This window comes from Phaethon aethereus, assembly GCF_964289735.1.
Source record: "Phaethon aethereus genome assembly, chromosome: 7".
Classification (NCBI taxonomy): domain Eukaryota; kingdom Metazoa; phylum Chordata; class Aves; order Phaethontiformes; family Phaethontidae; genus Phaethon; species Phaethon aethereus.
Window position 1 is genome coordinate 30,777,389 of NC_138583.1, and position 17,041 is coordinate 30,794,429.

The 17,041-nt window shown below is 38.8% G+C and overlaps 1 protein-coding gene across 1 annotated transcript in view; it reads right to left on the reverse strand.

Moving 5' to 3' along the window:
- The window catches only part of GPAM (glycerol-3-phosphate acyltransferase, mitochondrial), a 28,770-nt gene extending 12,083 nt beyond the window's left edge, over positions 1–16,687 (reverse strand). Inside the window, exons 1-10 of the mRNA XM_082002474.1 lie at positions 16,338–16,687; positions 14,160–14,282; positions 11,111–11,184; positions 8,077–8,190; positions 6,696–6,845; positions 5,676–5,772; positions 4,542–4,678; positions 3,114–3,213; positions 1,725–1,937; positions 1,239–1,352 (exon numbers count right to left, since the gene is read on the reverse strand). Coding sequence (XP_081858600.1) covers positions 1,239–1,352; positions 1,725–1,937; positions 3,114–3,213; positions 4,542–4,678; positions 5,676–5,772; positions 6,696–6,845; positions 8,077–8,190; positions 11,111–11,184; positions 14,160–14,282; positions 16,338–16,439 — 1,224 coding nt within the window. The 5' untranslated portion in view covers positions 16,440–16,687. The remainder of the gene's footprint in view (positions 1–1,238; positions 1,353–1,724; positions 1,938–3,113; positions 3,214–4,541; positions 4,679–5,675; positions 5,773–6,695; positions 6,846–8,076; positions 8,191–11,110; positions 11,185–14,159; positions 14,283–16,337) is intronic.
- Between the last annotated feature and the right edge of the window lie 354 nt (positions 16,688–17,041).

Sequence of the window (17,041 nt, forward strand, 5' to 3'; positions counted from 1 at the left end):
TCACAGAACTGTCGGTGCCCAAAATTAACCCCCAAAGCTCCTCTCCTTTAGAAAAGCCTGCAGTAACATAACTACATCAACTGAAAAATACAGTTACACTTCCGCAAATCTTGGTTAAGGCATACTTAAGCAATTTATGTCATTTATTACCTTTCTGGAGTACAAAAATGAATACAAATGAGACCTGACACAGGTTGCTAGGAACGTATAGAGTGTCAGCATTTCACTAGATTAAGAGGGCAGATAACCTTCTTTTCCTTATACTGATCCAAGAACAATTGTTATCTCCCAACCAAGAATAGCCTGGAAGTGACCCAAGCCTTCTCCTTTGGAAGCGAATTAATATCTTTCCCTGCCACGCTAATTATAATGCAGTGCAGACGGTCACAATAATTTCATGCTGCAGTAATTGAACCCTCCAAAGCTCTCCAACCTTCTGCTTTTCTGAGAGAAGTAGGACAGAAAGAAGAACACCTAATTAATTTGAATAATGTTCTAGTAGGTTGTTATTACAGTAGTTAATCTTATTAAAGTAACACTAAAAATAAGGTATACTATAGCAAAACACAGATTAGTGAAATGTAGATAAATTAAGTATAGAACTAGCAGATTCTGCAGACATGAGAGAAAATGTGAAAGCAGATAGTACTGCACCACCCTATTACCTCAGAAACTACAGAACAGTATTTGGTGAACTGGTATAGCTAATAATTGTAAACTAGTAATAAACTATAACATTCAAAGAATATGCAATTTTTATGATATACGATCCATGATACTTTTATAGCTACTCATTTACTTAGCAGTTTTTAAAATCCTTATATAAATCCCCATACATAAATGTCTTTCCTCAACAACCGTGTAAACCATTCAATTACTCGAACTGGAGAACAGTATTCAGTTTCCTTCAACTTCAAACGTCTCTACAACTTAAACATGGTACAAGGATCATTTTAAAGACTGTTTGTTAAAACAAAACAAACAAAGAACCCCAGTGAGAATACTTACACCATTTTAAACCTAACACAACCCTTGATATCAACTTGGAGACTATTTCAGCTCAAATGTGTCCGAAGACAACCTTCAGCAAAACAGGGATACTTTTGTCCCATTGGAATGGACTTCAGCAGATAATGCTAGTGATAACCCACAAGGAGTAAAACCAAAATAAACGCATCCCACTATTGAAACAACAAAAATGTCAAACCTTAAAAGGATCTTCAAAATATCAAACTTACTTTTAAGGAAAATGGTTGTGCAAAATCTACTCTGACACACCCATAATTCTTCCGCAGCATTCTGAAGACTCCTCTAGCTATACTCCAAAGGCTTTCATTCTTCTTAGGCTTGCCCTGGAAAACATGGGTGGTTGTTTTGGGTTTTTTCCAATTTGCAATTAAAAGGTTATGTTTAAAATTAAAATGCAGACAAAACAAGGCCAAATCTTTTGACACACCTTACAACTTCAAGTAAATCTAGAGAGCTATTGTTTTCTGTATATATCCATTTGAATACATTATTTGTTATGTCATGAATTTGCATTTAGAAGTATGTCACCAGTCCCTATCAGAGAGGCTTTGTGATTAATGGCTCTATGCTCTTCAACACTAACACCAAGTACATGTGACAGAGGACTACTAGCTCATCATTTAACTATGTAACACATTTTCTTGCACATAAACAGAGACTCCCCTAGGCAAAACAAGTTGTTCAATTGCTCTTACCAGCTGTTCACTGTTATAGTGACCTTCAATTATGCGATCATAGGAGATTCCCACAGGTATAATTAGGACGTCAGGAGTAGCATTTGAGAAGAGAGCATCCACCACCACAGATAAAAGACCAGCTCTAGCTCCAGATGTCTTTCCACTTCGAGACCGTGTGCCTTCCAAGAATATTTCTAAAAACTGCTGCTGTCTCAACAATTCTTCTATGTGCTGAATACAAAACAATTGGAAAAGAGGAAAAAATAAGTATCTAATTATACTGGCAAATTCACATTTCAAATATATTGGCATCAACCATTTCCTTTTAAAAACATCTGAAGATCATGAGTTGGCATAAATACTTGGGAAAAAAACAAAAGCAGTAATTAATGCTTGACACAAACCCAAACCAAACTGCAATTGAATTTACATGAATATACAAGCAGTATAACATCGTTTGTTCAAGAACAGCATAGAATCATAGAATCTTTGTGTTGGAAGGGACCTTTTAAGGTCATCTAGTTCAACTCCCCTGCAATGAGCAGGGACATCTTCAGCTAGATCAGGTTGCTCAGAGCCCCATCCAACCTGACCTGGAATGTTTCCAGGGATGGGGCATCTACCACCTCTCTGGGCAACCTGAGCCAGGGTTTCACCAGGGTTTCACCACCCTCCTTCCATCTAGTTGATATCTGCCCTCTTTTAGTTTAAAACCATTACCCCTTGTTCTATCGCAACAGGCCCCGCTAAAAAGTCTGTCCCCATCTTTCTTATAAGCCCCCTTTAAGTACTGGAAGGCTGCAAAAAGGCCTCCCCAAAGCCTGAACAACCCCAGTTCTCTCAGCCTGTCCTCATAGGAGAGGTGTTCCATCCCTCTGATCCTTTTTGTGGCCTCCTCTGGACCCTCTCCAACAGGTCTAGCAGCATCTCCAGCAACAGTTGATCTAGCCAATTTTTATATCTCTCTCCTCCTGGTTCCTCAGTACATCCCATCTTCCAAGATGCAAATACAGCTATTATATTGAATGGCACAAAGGATTACATCAACCTATCATAAACAGAGACTTCCATTAAGTTGACAGAATCAGTGTAGATATGACCCAGTACAAAAGAAATTAGAGAAACAAGGTTTCAGTTTAACATTAATTCAGAGAGTATTAATTCTACTTTCTTTAATAAGGACTATGCAAGGTGAAAATCTGCTCATCCTCAAAGGTGCTGGGCATTCAATTCCCTTTGATTCTGTACATTCAAGACTTCATACAAAAACGTACCCTTTTTTTCCCAGCATAAAACCTAAGACAAATTGAAAGCAGTAAAAAACACCCCCAGACTGATGGAACTCACCTTCTCACTTGCTACCCGACTGAAATGCTACCTACAGAAACAAAGACAAGAAATACGTACCACGTAGAGCAAAGCTCTGTAGAGGAAGTCCTTACGGCCATCAGGACTCTGATCTAACTTTCGTCGAATGAAAAATCCTCCTAGCTTGCGGATCAATGTGCTACATAATAAAGAAGAATTATACTTATTGATTTTAGTTTACAGGAAACTACTACACATCCAGTACAAAATTCCTAGCACACAACAGGATCTGAAATTACTGAAATCCCCAAAGAGTAAAATTACACTATTTGCACATAATGGGACCACACAAATATTACTCTATTTAACTTAAGGAATAGGCTTCTCTACACTGTCTTGTTCCATTTCACTCCCCTGACAGACCTCTCACCCTCTGCAGTGACCCTGCCCAGGAGACCACTGTACATTGCAATGTGGGTGACCCACATAACAGTTAACCTGAGCTGACCCAAGCCTGTGCTGCGCTGCACATACATCATGGCCTTTGTATCCATGTTGTCCTGCACATACCCCTTGGCTGCAGATCAGCTCAGCCAGCTAATTTTAAAAGAGGAGCCTCCAGGCAGCTCCCCGTTGGCACCAGCAATTACGCCACCTGCATGGCCTTGCCTTTATCTAACAGCACAGCAAGAAGTTCCCATGAGAATGAATAGAGTTGTTTTCTTGCAAGAAAATCCTGTACTAGCTCAAATGATCAAAATGGGGTAACCTTTTCCGTGGGCAGCGTCTGCATGGCCTGCTGCATGTGCATCGGAGGCCTGCTGGACGCTGCACAACTCTTGAGTTCCCAACATCTAAAGGGATGTTGGATTACCTATGCTTGTCTCTATACTACTAGCCCTAATAAATAGCATTTTCTTTGATACTTTATAGAGTCTGAATGCCTTTCTTACTGGGATCATCACAGGCCAGCACCTGGTGGTACAAAACACCCTCTAAGTCAAGGTATCCCCCTTCTGTCCTCATCATTTCCTGCAATATTCAATGGCTTTTCAGTAATCAGTTCTCCCTGATTTCTGCCTCACTGGCAAAATACTACCTAAAAGACCTTGCGTTCTTCAGCCACCAGAAATAGAATTCAAACAGACCAAACTGGCATACTTTCCCTGAAAGTATTATTCACTCAGTACTGTTGCTGCCTATTAGCCAGCTCATTAACCTTCATGAAGAAGAGCCATCCATTCACAAAACTTTTTCACATACTTATCTTTCCTTAGTTACCTACACACTTTGAGACTCCTAGAAGAAAGGAATATTCTTCTTTACCCTGCTTTGGTTATGACAGAATTTCTCTGAAGGGTTTTGATATGCTCTCTCTCTGAGCATGTAATAGGAACCACGGAAGTCCTACATGATGGCCCAATAATACTCAGATTATCTTATACTTGTACATAAGATGTATCGCGCAATAGGTCACCTGAAGATCCCCCCCACCTCAGTCTTTTTCAATTGAGAAGAAGTTATTACCTGAAGATGGGGATGTTGAGATTGTTCCCTGCAGCAATGTAGGGTGCTTTGATGTTATGGCAGAAAAGAATGAATGTAAGGAGCAGGTAGTCAATGTGGGATTTGTGAACAGGCAAGAAGATAAGAGGCAAATTCATCTATGGCGGAGAGAGAAGGAGGGGGGGGGGGGGGGGGGGAAAAAAGAGGGGAGACGGTAAGAATTGTGGAATATTACTCCTTTTTAAAATCCATCACTGAGATTACTAGCATCATATTTTCAGAACTGATGGTATTTTCCGGTTACCATCATTCAGTTTGTTTACTTCTCGTTTTCACTCAGCTGTGACATGAAGAAGATTTTAGTCAACTGTACTTCTTAATTTTCATGGACTGCAGTTTTTAGTTGTATGCATTACAAGAAACAATGTTTAATATTCCCAGTTTCTTCAGACTCACAGTATTGAAACAACAATCAAACCATTAAAGAAATGTGGCCAAATCATCAGTGTCACCCAAGTAGTGCTACTTCTTTCTATTAGGTATCAGCAAGGATCTATGAATAGTGGGGTTTCCAGACATTGTAATCAAACGATAACAGAAAATAGTAGGAACCTTTTTGTTTGTTTGTTTATCTAACCCATCTTTCTACGGCAAACCCTGTAAAAAGAATCAATTCCTTTGAGTATAAAGAAAATGGTGGAATTAAGGAGTTATTCTGATCAATTTCAATAAATATCAAAGGACTGGGAACAGACTGCTATTAAGACATAAGAAAAGTTTATTTCTTCAAGATTTTTATTCCAAATTAAGGTAAGAGTGAAAAATCCTAAATAGACCTATTAATTTGCTGCCTCAGTACAAAAAAAAGAAATACTGCTGGATGCAGGTTATCTGAGATAATCATTCAGCCTGACAGTTAAAATTTGATCCTGAAACAAAGATGAAACCAGAGTTCATATAGTACTTTAGGTTACACAACTCAAAGAGCATTATAATTAATTAAAAACACTATTTCACAGATGCGAGACAGAGCTATCTACAATCTGATATCACACAGACTTAGCAGAACTCTCCTAAAAAGTAGAAGTGCTGTAAACATTAATAGGAGCTACATCAGAAATCTGCCTTACTAGATTCTTTCCCACCCTCCCTTACCTCGGTTGCTGCTTTGACCATTTCTATTTGACCTCTGTGGATCTGAATATTCCAGAAAAAGCTGTTAAACAACTTCAGTAACACCCAGCCAGTCAACCTGAAGGAAGAACAAACACAACTCAAAAAGTTTTATTCATTGCTGCCTCCATTTTATATTGTTTCTATATGACTAAAGGCAAAGCTATAAAATCTGATTACTTTATATTCAAGCAAAATTACTATAAAATCCAATTGCTTAAAAAGACTTTGCCTATCAGCTAAGCCACAGTTAGTAATCACATTTCAGCCTCCTGCAATTACGACACAAAACTTGTTATTGTCAAGCTCAGTGAAGGCTGTTCAAAGGATAGAGACTACTTTACATATGGGGCAAGTTAATGGAGGTCCTATGCTCAATTATAGTAACTAAGCTAGTTAGGTGACATGTTAGGTGACAGCATGTATCCGGTCTTGTGGGAGAATTTAATATAGTTATAAATATAAGGTTTGCATCAGAGAAGTCAGTGAGGAGGACTAGGAACATGTCAGAGCCAAATTCATCCTTGGTAGTAAAGGTACACACCACAGTAGAAGATTTAAAGATTTATCTTTATCTAAGGTAAGACTCCCTCTGAAATGTTTATAACTACAGGTTACAATATTCAGTGCGCTACTGGAGAAAAGATCTTTCACAGTCTAAGATGCTGCAGCTAGCTGCTTTCACTCATATCAGCCTGAAACAACAAAGAATACTAATATTGGTCTAAGCATCAGCATCAAGTCTAGTTTCAGGAGAAAAGAAAAAAAAGTCTTTTTTTATCCCTTGAAAAGGCAAAGGGTTTCTGCTGCATCTGAAAACAAAGAATAACTACCATTTCATTAGTTAACATTAGAACAGAGATTTTTATGAATAATGTATTGGGTTTTGGAATAATTATTCATTATGTATGAATAACGTGTTACAAGCTCTGCTGGTATAATACAGAGAGAGCTTGGCCGTCCTTCTACCCACTGACAAAACTGATGAGCAATTTTTCTTACCTGATTAAAGCAGGTGACACATTTGCTACCATTTCCTGGAGAATTTTCCTAGCTTTTTTCTTCACTTTGTTGATAGCTTTAGGATCTGTCTGAGCAAAACTACCCGGAGCACTTGGTTCAGAAGCTTCATCTACAATGGCCTTCTGGACTCTGACATTAAAAAGTAAAACTTATGAGACAGTCCCGCAACAGAAGAGTTCAAGACACAGATAACAACTGCTGGGAATGAGCTGTATATTACCACAGGAGTAACTTGCAGACATAAAAGAACATGCACACTTAAGCATTGTGTACTTCAAATGCATTAAATTTAATTCAGTAGTTTTCTAAGCTCTGTTTAAATAGGTGGATGATGGGTGAATGCGCTCAAAGTTGACCATATAAAACAGTATGTATGCAGTTCACAGGTACTGATATTAAGTGACTGCTGATGTTCAGCACTGGTTAATAAGGTTAAAAGAAGAGTTGAAATCTCCTCTTGATTAATATTTTCTTTTTCCTGACACAGCAATTTCACTTACCTCATTAGGCAGATTTATGCAGTTGCTATTTTGCACTTCTACACTACCTTTCCTTTTGAATTCTCAGTTTTACAAAGCGTTACTAAACTTTATAAGGGCTATTTTCCCCATTTAAAACACATCTAAGAGAGATTAAGTGGTTTAACACACCAGAACTGTGGCACAACAAGGTCTGCTTTACTTTTCAAAAGGAACACCATCATCTTCATGTAGGTCTTGAACATTAAAAATTCAGGAGACTTAGGAATGTTAATGTAGGCAGTGTGTGGGCTCTGACAAAAGTACACTCAAGGACTGGACATGCGGTTGAATTTCTTTGTGTCCAGGGGAAACTGACACCTTAACAGTTAATCAGGGCTCAACGTGCCATTTAAAATGCAGTATATGAAACAGAAAACAAGCTCCACAAAATAAAGGCTGGGTGTTTACTTCTATAACCTTTTTCCAGTTTTGCCTCATGCTCTTGGTGTACACTCAGGGTACTCCGAAATGCTGTTTTCCTATTATTTCTGAAACACTGACAATTTCTGATGACTGTAGTATGACTTTAGTGGTAATGATTTACATGAATTAGATAAACAAACGTTTGAAGAGTTCCCATGTAGCAATTTATTTTTCTGTGTATTGTCTGCTATCCACCCACTATGAATCATTCATTTGGAGATATGCAATTCTTCATCTCCCCTGTTTTATTATTCAGGACTGTAGCTTGCAATTTCTGTTTGAAGGGCTGTACTGAAGATACTGTATCTTCTAATATTTTAAATAGTCCGATTTTCAAAACCTGCTGTTTCCAAATTCTTAAATCACATTATAATGTATCAGTCATACAAAAAATAGTTTATTCTGCATTATCTTACCTGCTGTTATTCAGCACATTTTCTGTCAGATTCTTGGCAAACATACCCTTATGAACATCCCTCTCTTGCACAAAAAGGACATAACAAAGGCGTCTTGCAAGCCACCCTCTGTACCTACAAAAATATGAAGGGTATTTGAGTGTGACCCTCAAAATTTCACTGAAAAAAAAAAATTAAAAAATACAACTAAGAAGCAAAAGTAAGTATGGTTTTATGAAGGGCTGCCTAAAAGCTTCTGTATCTTCTGGTAAATTGTCAATATGTTAATGTTACAGATGAAATAACTGATCCATAGCATAAAATATCTGAGGCAACTGAGATCTGCATTACTTCATTTCAGGGTGATACTGGCCTTAAAACACCCATAGTATCACAGGAAAGTAGCTACAAACCAGCATATACATTTGTCTGTCTGCTGGAACCAACCCCCCAGCTCAGCGAGGACAAAAGAAGATGTAGTGCCCATTTCCGATTCGGTGACTTTCCACCAAGGAATGTAAATGCCCAGCTAAGAGGTTTGTCAACTTCTTCAAGAAACACGGAGCCCTCCTGGGAAAGTTGCTGACATTGTATGCGCAGGGAGAACTCTCGCAGGCACTTCTGAAAATACATCTGCATTAGCCACCAACTCTAAAACCAATTTTTTGGTAATCTTTTTTTTTCTTTCCAGTGTTTTTAAATGCCCCAACCAATGTGCCTCCTATGCATCTTCTCCTTGCAAAGTTTTAACAGAAATAGAACAACTAAATGATCCGTAAACCTCTCTACCATTCTTTAAGTAAGGCAACTTAGCTCATGTAGCCAGCCTCTGCCTTTTAAATTAACCCTGCCCTCTACTCTCTAGATCATGTATGTAAGCAGCAATCACCTGTGAAAATGTTGTTTTGAACAGTTTTCCTAACATCACAGAAGATGCATACGACATGGGAAGGGATAAAATCCAGTCGCCAGCAGGGAATACTCATTACTATTTTCTCTCCCCACAGTTCCCTCACCAGGCCAGGACTGGACAAGCCACCATTCATGCGGGTCACTCCACAAACCAAACAGAGCTGGGACCTGCAAGCAGCAGAGCTGATGTGATGGGGCAAAATTAACAGCTGGAAGAAGAAATTAAGCTCTGGCCATTCCTAAGTTGGGAGCACTCAGTATTATGCAAAAACCCTGTCCTGAGCACTGCTGGTGCAATGCATCGCTGATGCTCCAGCGAGTGTCCCAAAACAAACCATGGGTGGCAATACTGCTGTTGATTTCCACGCTGGAGTGCTGCCAAGGTCTCACTCCTTTGTTGTCACCCGAGTTACTGATCTTCACTGTTAAACCTCCCCACTACGTTTCAGTAAACTTATACATGTGTTAAAACCAGCTAGGAATGATGAGAAGAACTTTTACACTGTAAAAGGCCAAACCACCTGAATGCACAGGCCACTCGCACTATAATTAAGATGAGTGCGTGTGCACAAGCCATCGGCACAGTCTGACACTTAACGGTTATACGAATATTCAGACTCTCTCTAAAGACAATGAATTTTGCTCTTCATGCTGTCAGAGAAGTAGACTGATGACTCTGTTTTAACTGCTTTTCCATTTTCCCCTTCTCATTGGAGTTTGAGGGCCTTACTGCTTTTTCTAAAAAGCAAAGTTAAGGAGATATGCTTCTTTCTGACAATTTTGGTAACTAGGAACCTATCATCACAATAACATACAGCTATTGCAGGGATCTGTCAAAGTATAAAGGCTTCTATATTCATTTTACGTCTTAGACACAACGTAGTATAATCAGAAAAATCTGTTTTGTAATCATGTAGCAATGATAGAAGACAAAAACCACACAGAATAGACCCAGTCAAGATATATTCTAAAACTGACATATTCACACCTCAGAAAAAGGCTGTGGTAATGTCTCAATACAGGTACAGTACGCTAGCAACCGAAGCAATCCCTCTTGCTTTCTAAGGCCAAGAAAGCATGACTATGTAACCCCACGGGACCTCAGAACTCCATTAAAACCGTCAATTTTCAGACCATAATGACATTCTGAGCTAAAGGCATTTTATTTCAGAATAATTAATTAACCCATATTTCATTGCCCTTACATTTCTAATTTAAGGAACTCTGACCATTCAAAATCATTCAAGGATTAGACTTTTGAAACTAATTAAAAAAAAAAGTTAAAATTAAACCCTATTTGTTATTTTTCTGTATTCTAAACTACAAGCGCCACTCTTAAAAAACATCATTAATTCAAACTGAAGAAAGAACAGCCTCTAACATTAGCTTCCTCTCTCTCAAGCACAGCACAATGTTGCCTTTCTTCTACGCAGACACTTTGGCTCATTTCTTTCAGGCTGCTGGCCTCTCTTTGTTTGCTCTGACTCTACGACAAACACTGCAGGATCTGCTTATGCTAATGATTACTGTAAAAACCTTAGCAAGCATTATTAATTTTCCAAAGAACAGGATAAACAATTTTGTGTGCTGCCAGTGTCTTCATCACAGAACACAAGATATATTTCCAATAGTGCAGATACAGCATCATTTTTAGGTCATATACACCATCCTTCAGGAGCTGCACTCTGCCACTGAGGCAGAGGAGACAGTCTAGCGAGACATGTTCAGATTTAATTGTCATTAGTGATAACAGTCAACGCCTAAATTGTTAGCCGGATCTGCTCAGTAAATTAAAATGCAGCCCGAAGTAATTTTTAAGCACAGGAATAAAACAGCTCCTCTCAGTATTATGCTACCAATGCTGCCATTTGCATTAAAGGAGAAAGGATTTAAACACGCTCTGTTTTTTGTGAAACAGGTTTGACCCTTATACTCCTTGTCTATAACCCCAAAGGACTTTGCCCAGCTCCCAAATACACACAACCAGATTTAACAAGTACATGACTTTCCTGAAGTCAGCATCAACTCCTGCGTTTTAGCACAGCAATATAATTCATTCAGTCCGAACTATCCTAGAGATTTCCCTGTTCTAAAATCAGAACACAATGAATTTTAAAAGCAAAAGAAAGACTTGCTACATTACCTCGTATGTGTTTCATTGATATATATGACATTACGTAGACCCAAAGAAGGAATACTAGCATTGAAGAAGTTATCCTGTGAAACCAAGGGAAAAAAAAAAGAAAAAAAAAAAGATTGGTGGACCATTTCATTACATAAGAATACTTGTGTCTTTACATTCATCATAACATTTAAGATAATGCAATGCTTTTCACCTCTTTTATAAACAAAAGCCAAGCAGAGAAGTGCTAAACTTGCTTATAAAGTACACACAAACTGTTCTGAAATTAAAATGAAATTCAGAAAGCCACTATTCCCAACTTTCAAAGTATTCTCTAGGCTTTACTGCATACAGAAATGGTCGTATTGGTTGTATCCTTCAAGTCAGAATATTTTATTATATTCTTACGTAATATAAATCAGGACTTGTCGTAACACAGACCTCATCTTTGAGACAGAACATTTCTAAGCCACATTCAGCATTAGTACAATCATGAGCTTTTTGGTGCTCAGTGTGTGACATCCAGTTTCCAGCAGATCAGGCATCGCGTCATGGCAGCCCAAGGGTCAGGATATCCACCCATAGTTAGGTGGCAAATCGCCACATGCCTGCTCTGCCAGAACAACAAACTCAATCCAGTCTTCTACATCCCCGGTACAGGTTCCTCATGCCAGGCTATTAACTGTTCTGGGATGAGTTTGGGAGCAGTTCCACTTTGGATAAACAAATATGCCCTGGCAGAAAGACCTAAACTTTAATCTTCCATATTGCAAGTAAGTACCTTGACCGAGAGGCTAGTTTCTTTCTGCCCAAATAATATTTAATTATAAAACTGGTACCAGGCCAACAGTGAATTACAACTAAAACCACTGGGACTGTGCATGTCAAGGAAGACAAAAACAGGACACTGAAGGAGAAAGATGGTTACCAGCAACAGTGCAACTGCAGAACAGCCTCACTACCAATTTTGCAGTGGGAGTCAGGTAAGAGTCTCATTTGTTTGTATTTTGTTTAGGATATACCATTTGCCACAAATTAAAATACACAAGTGTCCTATGTCATTTGCAAATCAGGTAGAAATTACATGCTACAGTGGAAGCACAGTCTTTTGCCCCACGTTAAAGCATAACTGTGTAGTACATACAATCAGCAAATTGTTGCTCTGGGCTCTTACAAGGAAAATTCAAGGTAATACTAATTTCTTTGACTATTGACTGGTAAATTTTTGTGGATCTTAAAGCTGGATGAAATGTTCTGGCAAAGTGAAGCGAAATGATCTGTTCTTGGTCTACCAAAAAATTTGCAACAAAGTTCAGTACCACCAAGCCCGCTCCAGTGCTCTGTTACATTATACCCTCGCTCTGTGAAATACATCCTCCTGGTCTAATGTCACACATTAGCTTTTCCTTATTTAACCCTTCCCCGATCCTATGTCAAGATGTGGTTCTGTGAGACCATGTGTGCTGATACAGCATCTCCTTGCCTTCCGCCAGCTCCCACCACCACATCCTACCTTTTCCCACTGAACACTATCCCCCACCTCCTAACTTATACCACCTCTAGCATTCATCACACCCCTTAACGAGCCAACTTCATTCAGGCAAGGCAGAAAACCAAGACAGACAGACTAAATGAATAAATAAAGCAGGTAGTTTTCTGCTTGGTTAGTGAACTTGATCAGCCCCCAGGAGAGCGGGAAGGAACAGAAGAGGGAGAAGCCAGACTTCCCACTCCCTGCACCTGTAAGGTGTTAGATTTCCTTAAGCGTGTTGGCCAAACTATCTCACTCATCCATCTCCTTTCTTTAAGAGGATTAACAAAGCAGCTCAAAAAAAGTGAAATATCTAGATTCTAATGAGAGGATCTGTTTTTTTATTATCTGCTGCAAGGACAGTATTTTCTCTTTGTGGCAGAAGGCAATAAAGGGCTTAATCAGGTCATGCCCCTTTCCTAAGTGGGATCTCAGGACAGGTAATTAGTTCCTTATTAAATAGACAAAATACAGAACAAGATTTTTCTTCCTAAAGTGTAATTCCCAACTTGAGAGGAACAGCCTAATTACTAACAGACTAATTACTAAATGTATAAAGGCCTAAGTTGAGGATTCCAAGTCAAATCACTTACGTATCTGCTAGAAGTAGTCTCAGTTTATCTAATCATTTGTCCTGTTGCCCATATCATACATAGCCTTCACAGCACATTTGGATTTCTATCCCACGTTCATATGTCATTACTACAAATTTCTATTTTGGCGTAGGAAGAGAGTGAAATAACAACTTTTCCTTGGTCAAGAAACAAGCAAATTTTCACTCTAGTCCAGCCAATTATAGACCTCAGTGCAGGTGTGAGTGCCCTTGGTGTACACATAACCAAATTACACGATGAACTGGTTGCCAACTATATTATGCCATTTATCAGCATTTTGCTTCTTCAGCTTACAGAAAGCCTGCCCAATGCATTTCAATAAAGTTCACAGTGTAAATCAGCTTGTGCAGCCCCTATATAAAGCCACCATCTTGACACTGTTCCCAGCAGACAAATATCCCCACTATCCTAACTGGCACTCCTGGTTTCTAGGATGGGCAGAGAAGCCAGGAATCAGCCAGGTGTAGAAAACCAACCTGCCTTCTCAAGCACAGGATAGATCTCTTCAGGTTTGAAGGGAAGCATATTGCTTACTTTCAAAACTGTACTTATTCTGCAGGTAGGCAATTAAGTGACCTAAAAGTAAGCCTTAACACTTACATAGGCACCAAATTCCCAGTATTAATCCAGTAGAGCAAATAATTTTTTCTATACAATTTCTTAGTGCTAATTCTGACGAGCTGGAGAGTTTTGTGCAAGGAATAAGTCCGCTCTGAAAGGCAGGAAGACAAAGCATCACAACACGTCTGTGTCATCCATTAATTCCATGGCAAAGAAAATATAACCACAAAGGAGAAAAACCTATATTCCTTTATGAAGTAAGAACATTGTGACCTTAATTCTGAAAGTAAGAAAACTACCGAAACTTCATTACACTGCAACTATGCATTATTGTCAAACATAATCCAGTCCATAATCTTCTTACCCGGCTCTGGGGAGTGCATACGTAACAACATCGTCCCACAAATGGCCTTTTTCTGCTCAACAGAGTCTCTTTCCATTTTAAAGTGGCGGATCTGAAGAGAGTGGGCCTAGAGTTACACTCTCCCTGCGGAACAAAAGACCACTGTGTAAATATCCGGAAATATATGTTTTACTGGGTATGTGAAAACTTCAAGTAAGAGTTGCCAGACACACCCCCAAAGAAATGACCCCCCAACAAATTATGTAAAACTAGCACAAATTTTTCCAAGATTTTTCCTAAAATAAATTATATTCTCTCCAGATGATGTGATTTTAAAAAATAAAAGCAAAATCAGTGTTTTATGTGAAAGCAAAATCTTTAAGCACTGCAGCATTTGCTGACACACAGAATTTTAAAATAAGTAATAACTAATATTATTAACTAAATAATTAAGAAACAGCAAGGAAACTAGCAGCTGAGAAAAGTAGAAGGAATTAACAGTAAATTAGACTCTCAATAATGTAAGGGTGCTTGTAATATGAATAATTTATTTTAAACTTTAACTGGACATCATCCTGTAAAATTGCAAGACTGAATGTACACAAAATATTAACTCTGTTGACTCTGTAGGCTCTTTTTCAGCAGTTTCATGCGATGCAATATGAAAAAGGAACCACTGTGCCTTCTCCAATGTTAAGCTTTTTGAAGATCACAGAACCGAAAAACCCAAAGTAACTGCATTCACAGAACATATTCTGTACGTTAGGACATAATAAAAATATACTTAACTACAATTTTTACAGAGACACTGACTGTTCGCATTAAACCCTACTGAATAACTGCTTGCCTGAGAATGAGCACTGGATTGACGTTTTCTGAACCATATATTCTAAGTTTTTATTAAAAGGGAAGTTACAAAACCAAAACAAAACAAAATCAAAACAATGGCAAGATAAACTGAAGTGTGTTTAAAATACACATTGGAGTGGAAGAGAGGCAGGGTAGAACCAATACATTAAACCAGCACAGGGTTTAGAAAACGCAAATACGCATCATCACATACCCAGCTACAAAGCTAGCCCAGTGAGAAACAACCAGAAAGTCATAAGCAACACTGAAGATGACTAAAAACTAAAATGTGCATACATCACATTTGGCCAGCAGTATGAACTGGCAATTATTCCAAGGCTAAGTCTTCCACCTGAAATGAACAAGCATCAAGATGATAAGCCTGGCCCAATCCTTTCCCTATCACCTTCTATTATGCCAACTCCAAAATTAACCAACTTTGTAACAATACTGTCTTCCTTCTGCTTGCCTCCAAGCCCTAAATGAACTCACCACCACTTTCTTACAAAACCTCTTTCCTGACTTTTTTGTCTCGCTTGCCTTTGTCCCACTCTCTCACAGATCTCTTGGTACTGCAGCCTGCTGTCCAACGTATCCTACATCTACCTAGACAAAAAACCCATCTGCCAAGACATCTGTCCTTTCCCTCAACCCTGACCATGTCGGCAACTCTTTTTCTGTATCAAGTTCAAACTCCTCCTCTCCAGACCCATGTCCAATTCCTCATGGCCTACCCTTCTAAGCCAACTCATACCAGCCTGGTCCCCATGTGGCTCCTTTTGCTCCACCCAGCCCTCTCTGCTCACTGCCCCCTTCATATTCTCCAAATGCCAAGACGCACTCAACAGAGGACACAGACTTTTAGTAGGCTCCTTATTTATAACCACCACATTTTCTCTGCATTCTGTATTGTATGAATCGCTCCAGCTGTCATGGCTACACAACCATGCATCTCTAGCCTCATGCTCCTCTTCACTTGCGCATTTCCAACTACATCCTTCAGAACAGCAATGAGCTTCCTCTTTGACTGTTTGACCTCAGTCTACTCCAGAGTGGGATTCTGCATGTCTACTGCTATATAAAAATTATTAGTAACATCACACCAGAAGACTGTGAGACTACCAATAGGGTTTGATAGGGTGGGGTTTTTTTTCTAGCAACATTAGTCTTTGGCACAGCAGTGAACTGTTGGTTCTTCCTTACACTTCAAGTTAAACTAAAACCAAACTGTATCACGCATGAGAGAGCTGATGCCATATCTTTATAATAATAATAAAAAAAAAAGGAGTCCAACCTTTGACTTGAAGAAAAAATAAGATAAATATGGTCAGTAACACAATTTTTACTTACCCATTCTTCACTGGAATGCTTACATCTACTGATACTGCACTCTGCTGAGGTGGACAAATAGGAAACATCTATTGTTCCAAGGGACAAAGCAGTTTCATCCATGACACACGAGTGGAACTGAAGATCAGAAGCTGCAAAATAATAACATTACATACATACATATATATATACACACACAAACATACACAGAAACACATATACACAGGCATAATTTCAGTGATAGGTATCTATCAATAAATTAGCAAACTGGTATTTTTCCACTCTTCAGTAAAAGTTCAGTTCTGAAGAAGTTTCACTGCAGTCATCAGAAATCAGCATGATTTTAATATGATAAAAAACCCAGCACATTCAATTTCCATAAATGCAGCACACCAGTCGGCTTCCTGCATGTTTTTATCTCCCTGCTCTTCTTCCCATTCAGGTCAGTACAGTCCCTTTATGCTTTTCCACTGGTTTAAGCCATTCAGCCACAAGAATACACATTTGAGCCACTTTGAAAAGTTTACTATTCTCTTGCACTACATGACCTCACTCTTTCATCATTTGCTTCTCAAGGACACCTATTATCTACAAAAAGTTGCATTAATGTTCACTCCCAATCCTATCGCACAGTATATTTTATGTGTCTGATCCAGCTGTAGTCAAACCAGTTTGCAAACTCCTTGGAGGAAGGAGTGCTCTACACAAAAGCACACCCCTAAACC